The 25,914-nt window shown below is 39.0% G+C and overlaps 1 protein-coding gene across 5 annotated transcripts in view; it reads left to right on the top strand.

The window, feature by feature from the left end:
* Positions 1-25,914, top strand: part of CREB5 (cAMP responsive element binding protein 5) — a 295,632-nt gene that overhangs the window by 43,110 nt on the left and 226,608 nt on the right. For 4 of the 5 annotated variants that reach the window (XM_060782012.2, XM_067470242.1, XM_060782013.2 and 1 more), the window contains exons 2-4: positions 11,521-11,652; positions 14,473-14,544; positions 16,279-16,372. In XM_060782012.2, coding sequence (XP_060637995.2) covers positions 14,491-14,544; positions 16,279-16,372 — 148 coding nt within the window. In that variant the 5' untranslated portion in view covers positions 11,521-11,652; positions 14,473-14,490. Of the gene's footprint in view, positions 1-11,520; positions 11,653-14,472; positions 14,545-16,278; positions 16,373-25,914 lie in introns of those variants that run through there. The other variant, XM_060782015.2, reaches the window with a different exon arrangement.

The raw sequence follows: 25,914 nt of genomic DNA, 5'->3' as shown, positions 1-25,914 counted from the left end.
CCAAAGCAAAGTAGATAGGTACTTCAGTTAACATTGACTCTGACAAAGAAGTTCCTTTTTACAGTCCTTTTACAGCAACCCAGCCCCCTTTTTCTTGTTTTATGTCTGGCTGGAAGTTTGTTTGTTTCAGAAAAAAAATAGATGGAGAGCTAGAGAAAAACAGGATCGTAGCAGTGTGTCTGCACTAAACAATGAGACAAACTGGGAAAGAATGGGTTTCTGCTTTCAGTGATGCTACTGTAGCTGTGCAAGCTTACATACAACAAGCAAGGTAAACAGCTGCCTCCAGAATCACCTGTGTGAAAAGCAAAACAGAAAGAAAAGGGGAAAGCAAATTAGCCAGCTTGATCAGCTATCCTGGCATGGTGAGAAAACATAGAGCTATAAATATAAACCATAAACACGGAGGCTGTTGAAAGAAAGAAAAATCATCTTGGGGTGCATTTTGGTAGAAGCTTTCAAGTGGTTTCTAAAAGATTCAAAATGTTTTTGTTTACTTACGCCAGGCTTGCCTGACCTGGTTGTGCACAATATTAGTTTTGGATTTAAAAAATGAGGAAAGATATTTGAACTTCTCTTCTTTTTTGTGGTATAAGAATCTATTTATATTCTGTTATTTCTACCTCTGGTACCAAACTGTCTGATCAAGAAGTAATGCCCAGGAACAACTTGTTGCTCACCTTTCAGTCTTGCAAGAACCTAAGGCCAATTAAGCCAAGCAGTGCAAATATTTGCCATCAAAGTGAATTGATACTGATCTTTTGGAGGCATGTTGAGGTAATAGCCAAGTGGCTAGAGGACGCAATTGCAAGAGAGAGTTTAGATCTGATCTTCACTCTCATGTTGGTTGTCTACAATGGGACTACATGTCATGGAAAAGGGAAACAGAGGCAACAAAATGAACTTTCACCCCAGCAGTGTGAAGCAATCTGCTTTTAGAGAATCTACAATCAAAGAAAGACACACAGGCAAATTAAAACTTTCTCTCACATTATTGTAACCCCTTTCTCTCCGTGGCCTCACACTACAAATGCCAGGATATGTACACCAAAATAAATCTCTAGCTGCACTATGGTCTGCACATACTAACCAACAGTAAATTTCTTTTGACAGATGTGGTACAGAGCTAATAAGAAATGGAGCCATTAATATACACTAATTGATTATCTGAAAAAGCCTAAAAGAAGAAAAGAAGCACATCACGTGGCTTTCCTTGCAATTTAAATTTGTGTTACAATGTATGTAAATCATATCAGTGGATGGTGAACTCTTAATTTCCCTTCTGTATGTGTCTATATAGTTTTCAAAATAGAATATATATTTGTTATATGACTCCATGTCATTTCCAACTTATGGTGGCTCAAAGAGTATATCTCAACAAGATTAATTAAGGGGAAGTTTATCATTGCACTCCTCTGAGGCCGAGAGCATGTGGCCTCACCAAGCGCCCCCACTGGGTTTCCATGGTTGAGCACGATTTTGAACCCTGGCCTCCCAAGAGTCCTAATACAAAACTCAAACGTCCATACTGCCTCTCAAATATGAATATTGGAGCTAGTAACACAGTAAAAATGAAATTGAAATTAACATCTCTGTTCCAGAAAATATCATTTGAACAGCTTTTTTGCATAATTTAATTTTAATTAGTGAAACTGGATTACACATATTTAAATTAACCTATTCCACTCCTTTATAATCTGTAGGAATATGGACATTGCTTTCACTGGTGATATGAATTCACAAAGAAAGGGATGGAGGGATATAAAAGTCAGTGAAAAGTGTGGGCCTGCTTTCAGCTGATGAAATAGTCACGTTAATTCGGATTGTTGTTGTGTGCTCTCAAGTCATTTCAGATTAGGGCAACCCTAAGTCTAAAGTTTAGGGTGAGGGCTGAGTAAATGACCTTGGAAGGCCATATCCGGCCCATGGTCCTTAGTTTGCGGATCCCTGGCTTAAAGAGTAGGCAAAGAGTATGCATCCCATCTGAAATGCCATGGCTGCCTTCTGCAGAATACAGGCATTTGTCATTTAGAGAAGGAGCCATTAAAATGGGTCGCACCCAACTACAAGGCCCAGAATATTTGCCTGCTCTTTAAGTGGTAGTATTTCACTTGCAGCTCGTTAGATCCAGGTGGTAGTATTTCACTTGTAGTTTTCTAGATCCAAATGTTAGTATTTCACTTGCAACTTTTTATATCCAAGTAGCAGTATTTCATTCATAGCTTTCTAGATCCAAAACTAACTTGGAAGACATAATTGCGTATAAACATTACCTTCTGGAATCTGGATTGTGTGGGGAGTCTTTTATGAACCATATTAAGATTTTCTGTTCTGTCTGTTTGGATCAGCAGCAAAAAAGAATGAATAAAGGCTAACGTTGAATTATAAATGGCCACCATTCCCCAAGAGTTCTCATTTGCTTTTTAAATGGTTAGGTAAAAAAGAGCGGGAGAAGTTACGGTATTTAAGTTGTTTCAGGCTGGTTGAGATAGACCCATGTTGTAAATTTACTGGCTGAGTTTAGAAACTCCAGAATTACTGTGTTTTAAGATGGACCAAAAGGCAAACAATGTCTGACCTTGTTTTCAAAGTCTGCGTTTTACAACACACACACACACACACACACACACACAGAATCTGCTTCTAGTATGAAAGTCAGCAAAACAGCTTGTGTTGTTGTTTTTCCCCAGGATGCCTTTTATGTTTCTTTTCCTTCTCTTCATAGATTTATTTATTTTCAAGGTAGGCAAATTCTTTTATCTCTTTGTGTACTGTAAACTGAAGCAATTAGCATTCAGGAATTACAGTACAATCTCTTTTTTTAAAAAGTCGCTGCTTGTCAATATTGTTTTTGGAGGAAAAACTCTTAATGAAATGTATGCACAAACCAGCAATGGGAATAGTTCCTTAGTGTTCAGAAATAAAGTTTGGGGGCTTGGAGGCCTCAGCTCCACATGCCATGAACCTATGAATAAAAATGAGAAGCCAGCCTTTGCCTGCACGTTTTAGACACCGGGAATCCTCCCAAGTTGTGGTATTTACTAGATGTTGCCAAAATCACGTTATTGACACCTCTTGCTTCATGCACTTCATCTCTCACTGTGGCAGCTGTTGCCTTTTCTGGCCTTTGCTGACTTCCTATAGACGTTTCATCTTTCGATGTTGTTTTCAGTATGTCACACAGAGCAAACATAATTTCATAGCGTTTCAGAACTGTTGTGCCAAAGCAAACCTGATCCACAAAATCTGTATCTTCTCATTTTGACCACACTGTAGATAATGTGTGCTATTGTTTGTCATACAGTCCACAGTTTAGAGGTTGCTGGAAAACAAAAATAAACCAGATAAAGCAGAAATGGTGTCGCCTATATGTGGATGACACCGAACTCTACTTCTAACTTCCCATCTGAAGCCAAGGAGGCTATCCTGACCCTAAACCAATATCTGTTCTCAGTAATGGACTGGATGAGGGCAAACAAATTGACCATTAATCCAGAGGTGCTCCTGGTCAGTTGGAAAGCAGAGCAGGGAATAGGGATTCAGCCAATCCTGGATGGGGTCAGACTCCCCCTGAAGACACAAGTCCGCAGTTTGGGGATCCTCCTGGATTCAGCGTTGAATCTGGAGGTTAAGGGATCTGAGGTGTCCAGAAGGGCCTTTGCACAATTAAAACTTGTGTGCCAACTGCACCCGCTTCTTGAGAAGCCAAATCTAGCCATGGTGGTACCTGCCTAGTTACATCCCTTCTGGATTACTGTAATGTGGTCTATGTGGGGCTGTCTTTGAAGAGTGTTCAGAAACTTCAGCTGGTTCAAACAACTTCTGCCAGGTTGCTAACTGGGGCTGGCTACAGGGAGCAGACAACCTCCCTTCTGCAGTAGCCCCACTAGCTGCCAGTTTGTTTCCGGGTACAATTCAAAGTGCTGGTAATGATATTTAAAGCCCTAGATGGCTCAGGTCCTGGCTATTTGGCTGACCACCTCTCCTTGTTCAGCCCAGCACTGTGACACAGGAAAGCTCCCTTACCTTCCCAGTATTTTGATGTTGGCATTTGTCTTCTTAAGGGTTGCTTTGAATTATTTGTTAGTAGGTTGTTAGTATTAAGACAATGCATGAAGTGTATGAATATTATGATGTTTAGTGTAAGATGTGGGGTATGGGGTGTGCTTGTGTGCAATTATATATGTTGCCTGAAAAGGGGGTACAGTGGAGGCCAGCCCTGTAATACTGATTTAGGGCCTAACAGGATATCAGGGAGATAGAACAGGTAACCAAGGAAGAAGGCAGAACATGTGGCTGCAGATTATTTCATTTTGAACTGATTTGCAGAACTGTTTATGTGGCCTGTTTGTTTTCATATGTAGCATGCCAGCTCTCATGTTTTCTGGTTTTTTGTATGAGGAGGATGAACTTACTATATCTCTCTGTCCCAGAAGCCATAAAACATTTTATATTAGTGCAAAGGAGGCACTGGGCAGACTTGCTTTGAAGACAGTCAGTCATGGTTCAGAGAGGGGGTGAAGGTGACGACTATTGGGTAGATAGGTTTTTGAAGTTGATAGAGTTTTGGATTTGATAGAGAACAGTGTATTTAACACAGACAAAGTTGGATTTAGGAGAAACAGGAGACCTTGTCAGAAGGGAAAACTAACTCATTATGACTTTAAGAAGGCTAAAACAAAGAAAAAACATATTAGAAATTAATATCTTGTTAATAAATGTATTCTTATTGATGCTCTGAAACTTTATCTGACTCCCCTTTTCAAACCTGCATTAAAGTGAGGCCACACATACTGATGCAGAATGCATACAACAGCACAGCCATAAGCCCACATTTAAGGGAACAATCTGAATGCCAAGAACCCAATCTAGAAAGAAGTTAAGTGGCAACACAAGGGCAAGGTGAATGGTAGGATTCCTAAGATTGCAAATGCAAGGCCAGCTTGGAAGAAGATATCTGCCATAAGAAGGTACTTCATTTTAATAAATACATAGATTTCTATTCAATTGTGTTTCCATATCCAGATTTAATTGCACTCATCTACATTAAATCACCACTGAGAACTTAAGTCCCAGCCATCTATCATGGTAGAACTGTTTAGGGAGCCCCAGATGTGGATTTCTTCTCTTTATCCAGACCCATTTGGAAATATTTTAATCCAGGAAAATATGGGCGACAGACCGTTTACCATAGCAGCATAAACAGCCACAAGTGTAATAATGAATCTTGTATGTGTACATGTGGAAATCTTGATGCCGGCTGTTTTTAAAACAAGCACTTCAGCTGGATAGAAAGGAAAACACCATACTCCATTTAATTGCAATGATCCCGAAAATTGGTGGGAGGGTTTAGTCAGGCTGGAAGAAGCTGGTAATAACCGAGTTTGTTTTTAACTCTTTCTTTACTGTGTTTTGAACTCAGAGAAAGCTCGCTAAGCCTGTAGATTAGCAAGCCGATGTTCAAATAAATAAACAGTTCTTTTTGGTGCTTGAGAAATTAATTGATTTGTGTGCATGAGTTCTTGTTTGCAGTAACCTACACCAGATTGTGAAGGTGGAAGGTACATATGAGGCGGTAGGAGAGCTGAAGTATACCTGAGGATAAACAAAATGAAAATTCAGTATGAAAAGGAAAGATGCTTGCATTACCCTGTTCAACTGATCCTAAACCAGTGACTGTCATCAGCAATGGAGTGGAAAATGAAATATAATCCAGACAAGACAGCATTACTCCTGGTCAGTCAGAAGGCAGATCAGGGAAGAGGGATGCAGTGTGTGCTGGAAGAGGTTATAGTTTCCTGAAGACACAGATTCTGTTTGGGAGTCCTCCTGGACTTGGCATTGAACCAGGAGGCCCAGGGATCTGGAGTGGCCAAGAGAGCCTTTGCACAATTAAAACTTGTGCACCAACTGTACCCATTCTTTGAGAAGCCAGATCTGGCCATGGTGGTACATGCCTTAGTTATACTGTATCTAGACAACTGTAACGTGCTCTACGTGGGGCTGTCTCTGAAAAATGTTCAGAAACTTCAAATAGTCCAAAGAGCTGCAGCCATGTTGCTCACTAGGACTTGCTATAGGGAGCCAACAACCCCCACTGACTGCCAATCTGTTTCCGGGCACAATTCAAAGTGCTGGACCACTGCCGGTTATGACCTTTAAAGCCTTAGACAACTCAGGTCCAGGCTGTTTGGCTGACTGAACCTCCCTGGGCCCTGAGATCTTCAAGAGAGGCCCTTCTCTCAGTCTCAGTTCCATCTCAAGCTTGGTTGGGGGGAACGAGAGAGTGGCCCTTCATTCTCAAAGGCTGCCCCTTGACTCTGGAACTCCCAGCCCAGGGAAGCCAGAATGGCCCCTCCCTGCTATCCTTCTGGTGGCAGGCAAAACCTTTTTATTCAGGCAGACTTTTAAAGACAAAGGTTTTAAAGATCGTCAGGGGCTGTTGTGATTTATATGCTTTTATAGGTTTAACCAGAATTGTTTTTAATATTCATGATGTTTAATACTGTTTTAATATTTGTATATTTGAGTCCCCTCAGGGAGACAGGGCAGAATACAAATAAAGTGTTGTTGTTGTTGTTGTTGTTGTTGTTATTATTATTAGTTGTATTGTAATGCTTTTTATTCTGAGCTGTTTTGAGTCTCTATATGGAGAGAAAAAGCAAGATATATGTAAACATAATAAACAAATCAATAAATATTTAAAATGAAGAACAACCAACATATGCTTAATGGTATTCAGTGGAAGAAAGACCCTAGGGGCCATCCAGTACAACACTTTTCTGTCAGACAGTAAGGGCACAATCAAAGCACCCCAAACAGATGGCCATACATCTGTTGTAATAATAATAATAATAATAATAATAATAATAATAAGAGCAACCCCAGTGGCCATCCAGTCCATCCCCTTATGCCATGCAGGATAAGCATAATCAAAGAACCCCTGAGCAGTGGGAGGGAAATAGGGTTTTAGAAGAAAAGAAGGCAGGGCGGGGAGGGTCTGGGTGCCAAGAAAAAGTGTCCGGGCAGCAAGAGAGGTGGGGAAGCAAGAGAGGTGGTGGCAAGGAAGGTGAGGGAACAGGGTGTGTCCTTCAGAAGAACAATGCTACTGCTGCAGTTGTTTTGGTAGCTCCAAACTTTAATTTCCCTGCACTTCTGAGGAGGAAAGAGGAGATAATGGAAAGCAACATGGCTCTGCGGAGCCCCTCACTATCACTTATTTATTTATTTATTTATTTACCTTATATACCGCTGTTCTCAGCCCGAAGGCGACTCACAGCGGTTCACAACAAATAAGAACAGCAAAATTTCAATGCTACAGTATAAAAAATAGTTAATAACCTAACACATTACATAATTAATAACAATTACTACAATAACCATTCATTATCGTCTCATCATCAAAAACATGATCCAGATTCGTCATCCATTGTTCCATTCCAGTGTTCATTAACCAATCATTGCACTAATTATTAGAACGCCTGCTCAAACAGCCAGGCCTTCACTTTTTTGCGGAATACCATTAGAGATGGTGCTAGTCTAATGTCCGTAGGAAGGGCGTTCCACAGGCGAGGAGCCACAAGAGCTCAGCGGAGCACAGTTTGAGAACCCTTGCCATAATGTATAGCAGGGAGATTATGCATGATAAGGATCAAGTTTTAGAGATTTCTATGGCACATGTACTAGACAAAAGAAACTCATGACCCATAACATTTGAAGAATTTTTAGTCAAACATGAACTGTGTCTGGCATGTGGACTTGCTAGGAAACATCAGCATTTAGGTAACTAGATTCCTTCTAGTTTCAAACTCCTTGTTTTTTTCCTGCAAATACCGTGGGGATTTTGCATTCTACTGAAACTTGCTTTATGTGTTATTCTCTGTAGAAAACAAATAGGATTGCCGTGAATATTTCACAAAGCTAGCCTTTAACCTAAACTGAATGCCTGTATGACAACTAGGCCATCCTCCCCCAACTTTTTAAAGGGTTAATCGCAAGGTTGAAAATTCCACTGCATTCAGTCAGTTTGGAACCGAAGGGTAAAATGTCACTTTTGAAACAAGGTTAAGAAGGTTGCACAGCTGCAAACAATAATAACTCGATGAAAATCAGATTCTCATTGCAGCCTACTTCAAGAATAACATTGGAACAGGAAACAAGCCGGCATGATAGTCTTCCAGTAAACCCGTTGAAATGTTTGCAGATACTTTATTTTTTTAATGCTAAGACTTAAAAGTTTAGTCATTTCACACCATTCCTCTCCAGCAGGTGTGCAACGAAGAAATCATGTTTATCTGAACTAGCAAGAAGGGTAATAGGCAACTTGGGGGTGAGGAGTGGGGCTAAAATAATTTGAAGACCAGTGCTGCTTTTGATTATGCATTTTTATTTCTTTGTTTGTCAGTGCTTTTACATGCTGTTAGTATAAAAGCCATGAACACCTTGTTGGAAACATGAAGAACAAAATAAAAAATTAACCACATTTGCGGGTTTGACTTTTTGCGGATTTGATCATTCATGGATTTTTAAAATGTTCTTTCTGAGAATCTTTTGTCCTCCAGTGTGACTATTATGATCAACTTCCTCCAATCATTCTGGAGGATCGATTTCTAAAGGGAGTACCTCTTTAGGATTCTCTGGATCCTCTCATGCTATTCTATGGTTAATTTCCAGTGGAAGTTGACCATTGAGTTGTGCTAGTACAGTGGTTCTCAATCCTAACAGCTGGTAAACTGGCTGGGATTTCTGGGAGTTGTAGACCAAAACACCTGGGGACCCACAGGTTGAGAACCACAGTGCTAGAAGACCTTCAGATGTCTAGAACTTAGTTCTCTCAGGCAAACAAAAATAGCTATTTTTAAATTTATGTTTTTCCACTTTCATGAGTTACAACGCCCCTCAATGGAGCAAATGTGGAGGGATGGCTTGCCATATTTTCTTAATGAACAATACTGAAGAAACGTTCAAATTGAGATTCCATTCCCTGCCATTTCAGTTTACTTATACGAGACTGTAATAATCTGGCAACCGTAGCTTCCACATTTTGCAAAATAATATTTGCAAACGTGTCTATGTTTATATTTGCTAGCATGCTGCACTAGTAACCAAACAGCAAGTGGATATGGAGAGTTTGGTCTCTTTTATTCAACAATGAATCCATCAGTGTTTCTGAATATGTGTTTTACTGTGTGTCAATGATTAGTTTACTCACGATTATTTCCAGTTCATTCAAATCTCCTTTATACTGCAAAGGTGTATGCCTAATACCCCAAAAGAGGATCAGGGAGCCCCCTATTTTCCCATTGCTTATGTTCTTTAGTTTAACAATACCTTCAAGAGCCCCCTTCTATTTTTTGGCATCTTTTACCTTTAACAGCAGTTCCTTAGCTCCTATATTCCTGTCCTTTTCCGTTTCTTGGCAATCTTAGGAGTGTCCCCAGATACTTATTTGTTAGCTATTTATGTATCATGTCAGATGCGAATTGAGGGCACAAGTTATAAGGTGTTTAAAAACACAAATAAAGTGTAACACTTGGCATTAAAGCTAAATGTCCTTTGACCAGAAGGTGGCCACCTGGAGTACCTCTGGTGTTGCTATGAAATGGTCCTCCATTGTGCATGTGGCAGGGCTCAGGTTGCATTGTAGTAAGTGGTCTGTGGTTTGCTCTTCTCCATGCTCGCATGTTGTGGACTCCACTTTGTAGCTCCATTTCTTAAGGTTGGCTCTGCCTCTTGTGGTGCCAGAGCAAAGCCTGTTCAGTGCCTTCCAGGTTGCCCAATCTTCGACGTGTCCTGGAGGGAGTTTCTCATCTGGTATCAGCCACTGACTGAGGTTCTGGGTTTTCACCTGCCACTTTTGGAATCGTTTTTTGAGGTGTTCCTGCGAGTATCTCTATAGATCTTAGGAAGCTATTTTTTTATTTGAGGCATTGGCTTGCTGGCTGATATTCAAACAGAGGATGGGTCGGAGATGTCAATGCTTGGTCCTTTCATTACAGGCTGCTACTTCCCAAAAGGGGAAGTAGGTACAATTACCTGAATTGTACCTAGTGGTTTCTGCATTATATCTAATACTCTCCAAAGAGTCCACGAGGCCTCCTCGTTTCCCATTCCTTTTTCACCTAAAGAATAAATGAAAACTCTAAAACCTACACCCTTCCAAAAGAGATGATAACTGTGAAATCAAACTAGTTTAATATGCATTATGCAGAGTTTCAAACCCAAAATGTTAATAGTTAATTACTTTAAACTTTGGGGCTGATATCATAAATCTGTCAGCACTGCTTTCTCAGCATCTTTTTTTTTTTTTTTAAAAACCCTTCATCTTGTTTTTTTTAATTTTTGGCAATATATAATTACTTTGAGAATTGTATTTCTTATTAAAATTTCACAAGCAAAAGGAAGCTAAAGCTGCTTCGTATGTTTCAGGCATATTGAGCCAACTGACAACCTACTAGCCTCCTTTATTATCAGTGTAATATATTCAATTGTAATCTTTTGGATTTTAAAACAATTATCACTTTGCTAGAGCAGGAAAAGTTTCTGCCTTAGAGTACATCTCCCAGAAGCCCAAAGGAACATAACCATACTGCCTTAATGATAACGGGAGTTGTAATAAACAAAGTGCGGTATATACTCGAGTATAAGCCAACCTGAATATAAGCCGAGGCACCTAATTTTACCACAAAAACTGGGAAAACGTATTGACTTGAGTATAAGCTGAGGGTGGGAAATGCAGCTGGAAAATTTCAAAATAAAAATAGAAGCCAATAAAATTGCATTGAGGCATCAGTAGGTTAAATGTTTTTGAATATTTACACAAAACTAATTTAAGATAAGACTGTCCAACTCTGATGAAACTATTATCCTAATCTTCTCCAATGTAAATGTGCGTATATATCCTTCCAATAATAACAAAGAGAATAAAATAATGAATGTAATAAAAATAATAATAGAGTAAAATAATAAATGTCATAATAATATATTAAATAGAGTAAAATAATAAATGTAATAAAATAATAGAATAAAATACTGTAAATGTAATAATAATAACAATAGAGTAAAATAATAAATGTAATAATAATAATATGAATAAAATAATGTAAATGTAATAATAGAGTAAAATAATAAATGTAATAAAAATAATAGAAGAAAATACTGTAAATGTAATAACAATAATAGAGTAAAATAATAAGTGTAATAATAACAATAGAGTAAAATAATAAATAAGTTTGACTCAAATATAAGCCAAGGGGTGCTTTTCAGACTAAAAGAGGGGCTGAAAAACTCAGCTTATACTCAAGTATATATATGGTAACTTTTCCCAAGTCCGTCTTTGCCTCCCCCAAAATCAACCATAGTTTGCAATAGGAAAAGCAGAATTGTGTCTTACCTGCAATTCAGTTTTTCTCCAATTTTAGCTCCAAAATGCATCTTCCTCTGCTGGGTGCTACTTAATAATGAATCTTTTGATTTTTTCATCTAGAAAGCTTTTCTCACCACAATTTCTCTCTTATTTAGGTACCGTAATTCAAGTGAGAAAATCCTGTGTTGAAACAACATAGGATATTTTGCTTGACGCCTACTCCTTGGACAAGATTTGAAGCATGTAAGCAAGACAGTGTGGTTGCCCTCTCCTGATAAATGTAAATTGTAAGTTTCTCATGGACTAATTCAAAGCATGTTTAAACTTTTTTAGAATATGAAATGACATTGCATGATGTTTTCCTATCTGCTGGATAAGATATTATCATGATGCTATAATATATAGCCATATTATGTTTTACTTTGTGATATATATATATATATATATATATATGAATATGAATAATATCGCACAACATTTCACAGATGAAAATTGGGAGAAGTGAGGTCAAGGAACATGAAGCATCATTAAAATGGCAGAAGTTATTAATTAGGAAGATCATACAAGCTAAGAGAGGCTGCAGTGGTTTGACCTTACCTGAGCATACTGGGAACGAAAATATTCCACCCTTCATTTCCTTTCCCTTTTGCATTTTGAACTCAGCTTGCAACAACTGAAGTAAGTTGAGGACAAAGGGGGAAAGTAACAGAGAAAAACTGACTTTTTAAAAGAAGAAGAGAAAGTGAGTTGGCACAGGACTAATTGGGACAGTCCATGCCAAAACAAGATATTTGGATGGCATGAAATATTAAGCATGACTTTGGGGCTATACTCAACATGTTGCAAGTCAGAACCTGATAAGTCATTTTTAGTACTAACGGACTGTGTTCCCACTACCCACTATGATGTTTAAACAGTAATTTCTTGTTGTTATGTTTTCAACAGTACTATTAATAATAAGTTGGATTTCTTGCTTATTGCTTATAACATTACATTTACTTTAGAAAGAATTTTTAGTAAAAAGAAAAAAAGAAAAGAAAAAAACTAGCTAAGTCACAATACAATAAAATATGGTAAGTATTGTAGATGTTCACACTTGTTAACCGATCCCTCATAGGGATTCCATATGAATATGAAAAATAGATTAAACAGTGAATTTTTTTTAAAAAACAAGAACAAGCACAGATATCATGGCATTTAAAAACAAACCCATAAAGCAATATGGTTGAAATGATAATCACCAGAAAATGCAAAAGGTTAAATTGATTCATGACATTTCTGAATGGCATAGCAACATTGAGAGAGATTCCTCTCCTAACTAAATTTCTTTTGACAGGCTAATTTTGTCTTCTTTGTAAGTGCATATAGTGCATTCATTCTGGATGGACATTAGCAATATTTATTTAATTACTCTATTTATATCCCGCCTTTCTCTACGCCGAAGGGAACTCAAGGTGGCTTTACATATGGCAACTATTTGGTGCCTTTAAACAACAGACAATTAAATACATTTAAGTTAAAATTTAAAATCAGAGTTAAAATGAACATTAAAACATGTTGTTGTTGTTCATTCGTTCAGTCGTCTCCGACTCTTCGTGACCTCATGGACCAGCCCACGCCAGAGCTCCCTGTCGGCCGTTACCACCCCCAGCTCCCTCAAGGTCAGTCCAGTCACTTCAAGGATGCCATCCATCCATCTTGCCCTTGGTCGGCCCCTCTTCCTTTTGCCTTCCACTTTCCCCAGCATAATTGTCTTCTCTAGGCTTTCCTGTCTCCTCATGATGTGGCCAAAGTACTTCAACTTTGTCTCTAGTATCTTTCCCTCCAGTGAGCAGTCTGGCTTTATTTCCTGGAGGATGGACTGGTTGGATCTTCTCGCAGTCCAAGGCACTCTCAGAACTTTCCTCCAACACCACAGTTCAAAAGCATCGATCTTCCTTCGCTCAGCCTTCCCTAAGGTCCAGCTCTCACATCCGTAGGTTACTACAGGGAAGACCATGGCTTTGACTAGGCGGATCTTTGTTGCCAGTCTGATGTCTCTACTCCTTACTATTTTATCGAGATTGGACATTGCTCTCCTCCCAAGATGTAAGCGTCTTCTGATTTCCTGGCCACAGTCTGCATCTGCAGTAATCTTTGCACCTAGAAATACAAAGTCTGTCATGGCCTCCACGGTTTCTCCCTCTATTTTCCAGTTGTCAATCATTAAAACATATAACCATTATAATCACTATTAAAATCACACCATCTATGTAATCTGGGGCCGTTCCAAGAATCATTGCACGTATTTCATAGCTATTATTGCACTGTAGTTTATCTCCAAAGGCTTGACCCCAGAGCCAGGTTTTCACTTTCCTTCTGAAGGTCAGGAGGGAGGGAGCTGCTCTAATATCACTGGGAGTTCCACAGCAGAGAGGCCACCACTGAGAAAGCCCTGTCTTTAGTTCTCACCAGATGTGCCTGCGCAGGCCACGGGACTGAGAGCAGGGCCTCCTCCGACAATCTTAATCTTAAGTGGTTCATAGAAGGAGGTACGTTCGGGCAGGTAAGCTGGGCCTTATAGGCTAAAGCCAGCACTTTGAATTGTGCTCAGTAGCAAATGGGCAGTGAGTGGAGCTGGCACAACAGAGGGGTTGTATGCTCCCTGTACACCGCTCCAGTGATTAACCTTGCTGCTGTCCATTGGACTAATTGAAGCTTTTGAACAGTCTTCAAAGACAACCTCATGGATAGTGTTTTGTGGTAGCCTATTCGGTATTCAACCAGAGCATGGACTACCATGGCCAAGTCTGAGTTCCCAAGGTACGGGTGCAGCTGGTGCACAAATACACAATAGGAAGCCTGATTTTAGCACTGTTAAGAGTTTTAAAGGGAAAGTGGCATTTTTTTATGTGTTATTTTTAAGCAAAGGTTATGTAACCCTTCCTCCAATGAATTCCTCCCAAAATGTGTTTTGCCACAGCCTCCATCATTCCCAGCCAACTTTTTTCAATGCATCTAGAGGGCATCAGGTGGGGAAGGCTTGTCTATACTTTCCATATTTCCTGAAATTATAGGTAACTGTATATTTATGAATTCCCTCCCCCTCCTTTTCACTTTAAATATAGATTTATGAGGAATCAAAGATGAATTTGGAGCAGGAGAGGCCTTTTGTCTGCAGTGCCCCGGGCTGCTCACAGGTGAGTTGAATCAGCAGGAATGTAAACCAAGTCTAGCTGTAGCATAATATATACTGGCTTATTAACTAGTATCTGATAATAATTTATAACTTAATTATAGTGTTTTTCTCCTGACTCCCCAATCCCATCACTATTCTACACCCCTGTATAGAAATATATAATTGTTCAGTTTAATGTTTCTGGAAATTTCTTTTGGCAGTCTTGAAAACGTGATTATTTTGTAGTATAAATCCCTGAAACCCACAAACAGAGCAGCTGTTAAATGGATGAAGAATGTAAATCATTTGGTCAAACTGTATAGAACATTCATGTTGGGTGGGAAATAGTCCATTTAGAATGCATTTTGCCACCTAAACCATAAGGCACAGAAAGATAAAATGCAAATTGACATTGTCTGGATGGTGTAGGGAATTGAGTATTTTTAAATCAGTTTGATTTGCAGGCCATCTATTCTGTCATAAAACCTCAGGATAAGACCATTTCTGTGTTCTGTTTATGATGATCCTGCCCCTATTGATTTTGCAAGGGGGAAAATGTGAAAAAGAGAAACCAAGCCCCGGGGGGGGGGGGGGGGAGAGCAAACATGGGAAACCTCCTACTTCATCACTTTTCTGTTCTCTGTCTAGGATTGCTTTGCTGGAAAAGTTGTTTTTTCACTATAAGAATCCTCCAGCCATCATGGCCAGCTATTCCTCTATACATAACTTTTTGAATCTTTGCTGTGCAATGTACCATAACAGATTGTGAGGATAAGTCCCGGTAATATATAAATAACTTTCTTTATTGGATCAGCACATTTGTGCTCATCATTTTGAACAGGACTGTTACTCAGATTAATTAGTATAGAGAAAATAGGAATATATGATTTATAGCAATTATTGAGAATATTGGACTACAAAATATACACTGGACTGGATTTACCAACAATTCAAGAACATGTGACAGAATACAAAATTGTACTTGTATACAGGCGGTCCCTGAGTTACAAACATCAGACTTTCTAATGACTCTTAGTTAAGAACAGGGGTGAGACAACAGAAAGTGAGAGAAATCTACCCCTAGGAAGGGAAATTTACTCCTGAAAGAATTATCATTGGAAACAAGTGTCTCCAATGAAGCTTTAGCTCCAGTCCTTGTTTCCACAGCAAGCCATTTTTTTTCAAAATCCAATTTGCACAGGGTTGGAAAGTGAGGTATTTACCCTTCTCTTTGATATCTAAAGCTGACACCCACCCACCCACACACACACACACACACACACACATGCACACATGCATGCACACACACAAATGGCTGGAGTTACACTTAAAAATGTACTTGTTCTGACTTACAAATTCTTGTTTGGCTTTTGTGACTGCCTATATTTTAGAATATGTATGACATTTCTGTTTCCAGAAAGGAATATGAAAGCCATTTCTATTTCCATACGCAAACTAAACAAAATGATTTAAAAACAAAAAGATATGCTCAAAAACAAAAATAACTGGAGCATTACGCTTTGAAGTCTCTTTATTGCTATCATTACAGGAAAATATGTATCTTCAAGTGCAAGACTTGAATAATGAATGGGGATTCCTTTTACTCTTACTTACCTGTAGCAGTACATTCCACCTGTCTCTTACAGAGCTTCCTTGTCATATTAATGGTTTAAAAAATGCAAAAAAAGTCCTGCCTATTGACCCTAAAATATATTTCAGAGATGATTGCCTTTTTTCTTCTGGGTTTGCCCAACAGCGTTTTCCGACAGAAGATCATCTGATGATTCACAGGCACAAACATGAAATGACTTTGAAGTTTCCTTCCTTGAAAACAGATAACATGCTATCAGGTAAGAAGACAGATTCAAGAAAAGCAACCAGCTGACTAGCTTTGTTGCTGATGTAGATGGATGCAGTTGCATTCTTTGGTTGTGACCATGTACATAACAGAGAGCACTCATGCCACATTTCGGTTGGTGGTAAATTCACATTCTCTTATCTACATCTAAAAAAATTAAAGTTGGGGTAATTGCTTGTGCTAAAATAAGTTAACATTATAGTCAGCCCCACACATTTGCAGATTTCTCTTTCATAGATTTGTTTCTTCATGAGTTTGTAGCTGCTCCATAACCAAGCCAACTTCCTTGCTAGAGGGCTTCCAATATTTGTAGGTTTTCCACTTTCACAGGGACATACACCCCTAACTCCCACAAATGTAGGGTACTGACTGTAATAAGCATATACTTGGCCTTCCTCTGTATAGGAGAGTCATATGATGCTTAGTTATGTGTAGTTTATTGCCAGTGTTTGTTTAACAATGCAGCTGTAGTGGTTGTAAACTGGCTGGATGGGGAAAGAGTTCTTAACCCCTTTCCATTCTAAAATGTTTCTTCCAAAAATATCTTCTTCAGATATATTTTAATCATCCTGCAAGAAAAAAAAAACTATTTAGCCCTCTTTGTGTGATTTTTGTCATATACACTGCAAACTTTGCAGCTACATTGTGTAAAATGTAATAACTGAAAACAAATAATAACCAAATCCTGCATGTAATTCCCTTGGAGCAAATAAGGGCATGGGTGGTACGGCCAAGGTTTATAAAGTCATCCAAGACATGGAGAAAAATTTTCTCCATAATACTAGAATCTAAGAATAGAATGAAACTGAATGGTGGGAGCTTTAAGACTGACAAACAATAGCACACTGTCACTTAGCACCATGTTCATTTATTTATTTGTTATATTTATATTCCACTTTTCTTCTAGTGAGCTTTTTTTCATGTCAGGAGCAACTTGAGAAACTGCAAGTCGCTTCTGGTATGAGAGAATTGGCCGTCTGCAAGGACGTTGCCCAGGGGATGCACGGATGTTTGATGTGTTACCATCCTTGTGGGAGGCTTCTCTCATGTCCCCACATGGGGAGCTGGAGCTGGCAGAGGGAGCTCAACCCGTTCTTCCTGGATTTGAACCACTGACCTGTTGGTCAGCAGTCTTGCTGGCACAAGGATTTAACACATTGCGGCACCAGGGGCTCCATTTCTAGTGAGCCGACAGTAGCATATATGACTGTCTTCTTGTGTCCATTTTACATTCACAACAGCACAACGCTGTGGTAGATTAGATTATGCTTGATGCCAAGAGAGTTAAATTTTGGAATTCACTAAGATGTAATGACACCGAAAAACTTTAAAACAGGGAGTAAAAGGCCAGTTATCCATGATGGCTACATACTATGTACAGTGTTTCTTTGAATAACAGTGGCTAGGAAACATCAAGGTTTTATGGCCCTCATATTCCATTCTCATAAGCATCATTTTAATCACTAGGAGGCACTGAATCTGTATTTGGTGAGAGTTTTATCTGGTCCAAACTTCTTTTTTCTTATGTTTAAGCTAGTGTTACCTTATCTCCATTCCCTATACAGTAGACTCTCAATTAACCAGCACCCATGGGGATTTGGTAAATGTGGGGCATATATAGTTTCTGGTTCCTTGAGAGTTATTATTGAAAATAGGTCTAACTAATACTGTACTCCATACTATAAGGTAAAGGTTTCCCCTTGACATTAAGTTTAGTCATGTCCGATTCTGGGGGTGATGCTCATCTCCATTTCTAAGTTGAAGAGGCAGCGTTGTCCATAGACTCCTCCAAGGTCATGTGGCCAGTATGACTGCATGGAGTAATATCTATTTATCTCACATTTGCATGTTTTCAAACTGCTAGGTTGGCAGAAACTGAGGCTAAGACCGGGAGCTCACCCTGCTCCCCAGATTCAAACCACGAACTTTTTGGTCAGCAAGTTCAGCAGCTCAGTGGTTTAGCCTGTTGCGCCACCGGGGGCTCCCTACTATACCAGACCATAAACTCTATATTAACTTGATATTAATATTGAAATATAGTAATTAAAAGCAAATAAAGACAAAGACAAACCTAACTTAATGTAACACTGTTTTACTGTATTATAAAAATAGGTGTTTTTTTTAAAAAAAATCTTCTGGTTTTTTTTTACTAATCCCTTGAGATGTGTGGTTGATTTGAGAGTCTACTGTATTTAGAATGAAATAGATAGCTTATAGAGCTGTATAAAAGTCTTTCACTGCCTCACCTTCTCTACTGTGTCTTCATCCACAGTAGAAGGAATAAGGGAATTTCATAGCAATTAAAATGTGTGTGTTCATAGTATCATAGTTGCAGATGGGTGATGTTGTTATTCCTTTCCTTTCTCTCCACTTTAAAGGGAAGGTGGAGCTAAAGTGAAAAGGTTACTTTTGGGAATTATGTAGAATATTATAGATCATTACGACTAGGAGCTGTGGAAACTATAGTAATACTTGCAAGTTCTATGTGAATCAGTCTGAAATCCACTCAGATGTGGCAAAGAAGTGTATATCCCAGAATTTCAAGGCAGAAAATCCCACAATATCTGCTTTGGACTGGGTTATCTGAGTCCATACTCAGATAATGTGCATTTTTCTGCCTTGATATTCTGGGATATAGGGTTGTGTGGAAGGACCCTGGGAGTTCTACCATTGTAAGGTACTCTTGCACAATTTGAGGGATAGGCAGAATTGATCTGGGGAAATGCATAACAAAATCAGCTAGCACCTTTCTCAGGGAGATTTTTAGGGCCCTTACACACAGCCATTTATCCCAGAATATCAAGGGATATCAAGGGATATCAAAGCAGAAAATTCCACAATATCGGCTTTGAACTGGGTTATCTGAGTCCACACTCAGATAATGTGGGATATAGGGTGTGGAAGGGCCCCTAGCTCTGATTTTCAAAGTGTGCCCTAGGCCCCTTTCACATAGCCATTTATCCCAGAATATCAAGGCAGAAAATCCCACATTATCTGAGTGTGGACTCAGATAACCCAGTTCAAAGCAGATATTGTGGAATTTTCTGCCTTGATATTCTGGGATAAATGGCTATGTGGGAGGGCCCCTAGCTCTGATTTTCAAAGTGTGCTGTAGGGGCCTTTCACACAGCCCTATTTCCCAGAATATCAAGGCAAAAAAAAAAAAAATCCCACAATATCTGCTTTGAACTGGGTTACCTAAGTCCACACTCAGATAATGTGGGATTTTTTGCTTTGATATTCTGGGATATACAGCTGTGTAGAAGGGCCCCCAGAATATTAAGGCACAATATCTGTTTTGAACTGGGTTATCTGAGTCCACATGGTCATATATTCCAGTTTAATGCAGAAAATGTGGGATTTTATTCAGCTATCTAGAAGGGCTCCTAGCAGCAGTGGAATTGCCATGTCCCACCCTTTTCCCACAACTGTTGGAGAAAATCACTAATGCTCAGAAAACAAGTAGCTGACCTTTGAAGGAGACCGAAGAATGTGGGCTGTTTTAACATACACCCCTATACTTCCAGCATGTATTATAATGGTATCGTTTTATCAGTGTCAAGTTTATATTTTTTGACTTTCTTTGCCTTACTTTGTAACTCTTGCTTTGTCCAAAGTAAATTTCTCCTACCCTGTGATTTCTCCATTTGTAAAAACTGACTCCAAGTATGGGAAAGTAAAAGTAAACTATACAACACAAGAGTAGCTTCCAGGGGATGATTCAGATTGCTCATTACTTGTAGAGAGCCAGTATACAGGAAGTTCTGTCAGCTTGCTGCCAAAATGCCACAGGTGAACACACATCAGAAGGTGGAAATGTAATTGTGAAGAAGTATAAAAGCTTAATGCATTAATCCCATAGGGCATCTTCTTTATGCAGTGCTTAATGAGTTTGTTTTCCATTACACAACATAAAATAAGCATGGGTACTCAGAGCTCTTCATTGGATGCAGATAAAGTAGAACTGTTGCTTTTCGACTGCTTGCCTGGCAGTAGGTGCTTTATTCACAGCTATAGTATTATAATGACAGAGCCCTGTCTGCCAAAATCAATTACTTCTTACATAAGGCAAAACAAAGACCAAAATATGTTAAAGGCACCCAATTCCATCTCATCTTGGAAGCTAAGCTGGGTCTACATTAGTTAGTACTCGGATGGGACATTGCCAACAAATGCCAGGTGCCATAGGCTATATTTTATAGAAAGGGACTATCAAAACCATCTGTGAATATTTCTTACCTCACAAAAATCCTATGAAACTCATGGGGTGGTCATAAAGCAACAGGTGAGTTGAAGGAACATACAAACACAACTCAGATAGTTTCTTTTAAAATTGTGAGTAGCTATTTTGAAGGCAATATTGAAAAGTTCTGTCTGGTTCAGTCCAGTACATTTACACCTAGTTTTAATCCAGGTTTGGGAATAGTACAGTCTTGGGCCCACATCTGGCCATTAAGGGTATATTGGCCCCTTCAGATTCTTTTTCATGCAAGTAAGTGGGTGAACTGCCTCTCCTGGAGGCTTCCAAGATCAACAATTTACCTTTTAAACCACCTGTTTAACATTTGTTTGAATATCAAACAAAAAGTGAGTGCTAGAAATAATATCATACAAAAGCTGACTGGCACAACCTGGGGATCACAACCAGACACAGTGAAGACGTTATCATTTGCCCTTGCGCTTTGCTACTCTGATGCTGAATACACATACCCTGAGTGGAATACATCTCACCACATTAAAACAGGGGATGTGACTCTTAATGAGACGTGCTGCATTATCACAAGATGTCTACATCCTACATTGCTGAAGAAATTTAGCTGGTATTGCACCACCTGACGTCTGTTGAGAAGTAACAACTAGTAATAAAATGACCAAGGCATTGACATCTCCGGCCCATCTTCTGTTCAGATATCAGCCTGCAAGCCAATGACTTAAAATAAGAAATAGCTTCCTAAGATCCACAGAGACTCACGCAGGAACACCTCAGCAAGCAAGAGTCCAAAAGTGGCAGGCTAAAAGCTGGAACCTCAATCAGTGGCTGATATGAGATGAGAAACTCCCTCCTGGGCACACAGTAGGCTGGGCTACTTTGAAGGCACTGAACAGACTGAGCTCTGAGACCATGAGATGCAGAGCCGATCTTAAGAAATGGGACTACAAAATGGAGTCCACAACATGCAAGTATGGAAAAGAACAAATCACAGACCACCTACTATAATGCGGCCTTGAGCCCTGCCACATGCACAATGGAGGACTTTCTCACAGCAACAGCAGAGGCACTCCCAAGTGGCCAGCTCCTGTTCAAAGGAAATCTAGCATAATGCCAAGTTTTTAACTTTGTGTCTTTTTAAATACAATATACCTGTATCACTTCTTGCATGATAAATAAATAACATTAAAATTCCAATTTGCAATTCTGAAGGGAGTTTTTGGTGGGTCCTTGGGATGTAATATAGGGCCCAAACCCAACTGTTGCCCACCTCCTGTTTTAATCTAAAATCTTTGTATTAAAGATAGTTTAAACTGTTGAACAAATGTAGATTTAGAAGAATTACAAGCTATTTAAACTAGAAGAGCTACTTGAAGTCAGGGGCTTTTTTGGATTGGAGATGACGTGATCAGTAAGGCTAGCTCTATAGCAGATGCCTAAATTGAGACTGATATCTTACATGTAAATTGCACAATCGACCTAAAAGGAGATTTGGAATTTCTATCCATCATTTCTCGCAGCACCTTGGCCTTTTGCTGTTCTTCATGTTTAGCTTAAATACAATAGCAGTGGCAACAACAGGTGGAGATAGTATTATTGGGAACCTACTCAACCCTTAAGATAAAGCACATCAGAAGTCTTCATAGTCTAGTCCTAAACGTACTCAGAGAGATGATGCACTATTAAACTCAATAGAAACAACTTCTAAATTCAATATGTTTAGGTTTATATTGTATATTTGCAAAACAAAGAATTAGCTTCCCAATACTAACCATATTGCCCCCAAAGAGCATGGGGGAGAAGACTGATGGCACCACCTCAGTGTAATTTAAAAGCAGCCTGCAATTTAGGATGAATTAATTTCTTTCCATTCTCATTTCAACATTTTTTTTTTCTTTTGAGAGGGAGAGATACCAGTTAAGAAAACATTTCATCACCATCTAGCCCCTCGGGGTATTTAAATACCTTAAAGTTAAATGGTTTATTCCGAGATTTCATAATGAAATACAGAAATGATATATGAGAGGGAGAGGCTTTCCCCTTTAGATATGCTTCACATGCAGACATTCATCTCTCTCTTTCCCACTCTTATTTCTGGTCAAGTTATTTCATGCCATCTGTATCTGCAAAGTATAGTTGCCAGAGTTTCTCCTAGCTAACTTGTGTGTTTTTTAAAATGTTGCTAAATTCACATTTTAATTTTAACATATGTTAGCTACTATGCTTCCCATTTTCCATCATTATATACCAACTGATTTCAGACGTTCAAAGCAAATAACACTGTGTGACAAAATCTGAAACATTTTCTGTTCCTGGGTTGAAAGTGTTTTTCCTGTTTAGTTGCGTGATACTTAATTTGAAAGTAGTTGTTATATTCCAGAAAATTCATTTTTGTGGCTGTGAATTGGTTGAGACTCGATGAGATATTCATTGAAAAACTATAGCAAACTGTGCTGCAGGATGTCCTGCAAAAGCAAAGTTTGAATCAATTTTCCATGTTGTTATAATAGAACCAATTAGGAAATGACATTTATAACCCAGGAACAAAAATAGTGTTACAAAGTGTAATCAGTTCACCAAGAAATCAGAGAAAAGCAGTTTTCAAGTTTTGAGCAGATAATCATAGAGAAAATGCATTTCTTTATACAGTCATGGTAAGTATATGCATCCTCATCCACAAGAATCTGGCAGTACTTCCATACCATAGTGAATACTTCCTTCCACTACATTCCACATGTGTAGCACTATATCTTTCCTAACCTCACAGGGAATCAAGTAGGAGCTGCAGTGGTGCAATGGTTGAAATCCATGTGCTGGCTGAACTGCTGACCTGAAGGTTGGAGGTTTGAATCCGTGAAATGGAGTGAGTTCCCGTCTATTATCCCCAGCTTCCCATGCAGGGATATGATAGAAGCCTCCCAAAGCAACACATCCAGGCATCCCCTGAGCAATGTCTTTGCAGACGACCAATTCTCACACACCAGAAGCAACTTGCAGTTATCTCAAGGTGCTTCTAATATGAAAAAAAAGAGAAACAAGTTAGGAAATGCTGCCACATAACCAAGCTGGCCTTGACTGCAATATTTGCACAGGCTACATGGCTTCCCTGGTTGTATTTTGTCCAGTTCTGTCACAGTTAGACTGGGTTTTGCCCTTTCTCTTCTGTTCTAGAAACCAACTACAATCACAGGCTTATCATGAAACTCCCACATTAGCAAAACAAAGGGATCTTAAACATTCTTTTCCCTAGTGCAAAACAAAGTTTGTGGCATAGGCCTCCCTATAAAACAGACATGAAAATCTTCCCTCTCAACAAGAGTTGTAGACCAGAGTTAAACTCAAGTTAAACATGGAGGTTGCTAAACAAGCATGATGGTGTCCCAACACATGCACACTGTCATGCATATACATACTATTGTTTCGAGTCACATACTTATGTACACACCAAGCATCCTTCATACATCTACTCATTCACTGTAATTCATATTTGTACTCATTCACATACGCTGCCAATCTGTATTAAGTAAGACTCCTATTTGCCTCAATGAGAACTTTAACCCAATGTAAACAGAAGACATGATGTGGGGTGTCTAGACTGGCACTCCAATTATGACTAGGAGGGTCTTCATTCTATGGGACTCCTGGTCTAATCCCTATCTGTAGTGGATCTAAGGGATCTTACAATGGGAAAAATCTCCTATTTGTTCCATTGAGCAGCCTCTTTCCTGTGCACATTGCAGGGATCGTGTTTCTAATCTAGATCTAACCCAGTTTGTATGTTTCCTTTCACTCCTATGGTGTTCACAATTTGGATTGAAACATTACTTTAGGACCCCCCTAATGTAGGCATTTAATCATTCTGTCCTGTATCTTCAGTTGAGCAGAGGAGTGAACAACTGAGGTGCATTACAATATATATATATATATATATATATATATATATATATATAGTGCCAAATCTGTGTACGCTGAAACAAAAAAAAGGTTAAGAGAACTTTTGCTTGTGCATCAGCTTGAGAGAAGATGTTCAAATGCAGGACAGTCTGTGAGATATAGCTTAAGACTAGAGGCATCACATGGAAACTTTTCTTTACATTCCAAAATCCTCCAGTGAATGTGGCAAGTGATACTGGATTCATGACTGGACTTCCAGTTGCCTGGACTTCCAATTGCCTGTCTAGTTTAGAAATCTAAACCATGTTGATGTGATGCTATTATGTTGTACATTTTCCATTCCCCTACCAGTAGCCACCAATGACATGGAAACTCGCTACTAGATCCAACTGATGTAGTAAAGCCCTCCTCAGCGGGGCATATGACCTCCCACATATACAGTGGGGTATATGACCTCCCACATATAAGCTGTTTTGAGTGCCTTCCCCATAATAACCATGACACCTTTCAGTGCTTTGACTTTCTAGCATTTCTTGGGCAATGCTCTATAAATATAACTTGTTCAGGTTGACAAGAATGGGATGCCCTTCATGAACAATGTGTGTGGTAAACCATTGATTGGAGTTTTCAGACAACACAGCTTTGCAATTGCTTACGTGGACAAGCAGAAACTTGTTTCTGTTGCTGCTGGAAGAATTTCATACAGCTGTTCCTGTAATAAACTACATATCTCCAAAATGTTTAGTGCACATCCATATTATATGTGCACTGTGCTTAGCTTAATCCTACTACAAAAAAGTCCTTCTACTTCAAGATCATGATCATAAACAATAAAGTTTACTGGAGTTAGATACTGGGATTTAATGCTTCGGATTAACTGCATCAAGGCAGTCTCGCTGTAGATGGATCATTCCCTGCATTCTCTTGGCAACACTTACATTTCTAGTCTCCGTCTCCCCTCCTCTCCCATTTGAGATTTCTGGGGCACTAGGGCAAAAAGCCCAGCTGCCCAGGACATAGATTGTCTAATCCACTTGAGTAATGATGTGACAAGTCAGTGGAAATAAAACTTTGTCAAAATAAAAAAAGGAAAAGAAAGTGAGAGGGATTTGAACCCTTTTGCTGTGTGATAGCCAGCCTTTGTTTCGGCACTCCTTTTCATTCCTATTGCTCACATTTTGTTATCATTGCATAGAAGTAAAACACGGCTAATATATAACTGCAACGGAGCTCTCCAGCTGAACAAGCCAAATTCCTGTTATTAAATGTACAGCAGACTAAACAGTTTTGTTAAATATCAGGCATCAAATTACACCCTTTGGATCTGTGCTTGTCACATATCTTCACTGTAGATTAATCACATTTGTTATGGTTTAGTTTGAGAGGCTTTGAGTTTTTGAAAATAAAAAAATCTGCTTCTTTTGCTATTC

The sequence above is a fragment of the Anolis sagrei genome, chromosome 6 (genome assembly GCF_037176765.1).
Source record: "Anolis sagrei isolate rAnoSag1 chromosome 6, rAnoSag1.mat, whole genome shotgun sequence".
NCBI classification, from domain to species: domain Eukaryota; kingdom Metazoa; phylum Chordata; class Lepidosauria; order Squamata; family Dactyloidae; genus Anolis; species Anolis sagrei.
This window is presented reverse-complemented; position numbering and strand designations above follow the sequence as displayed.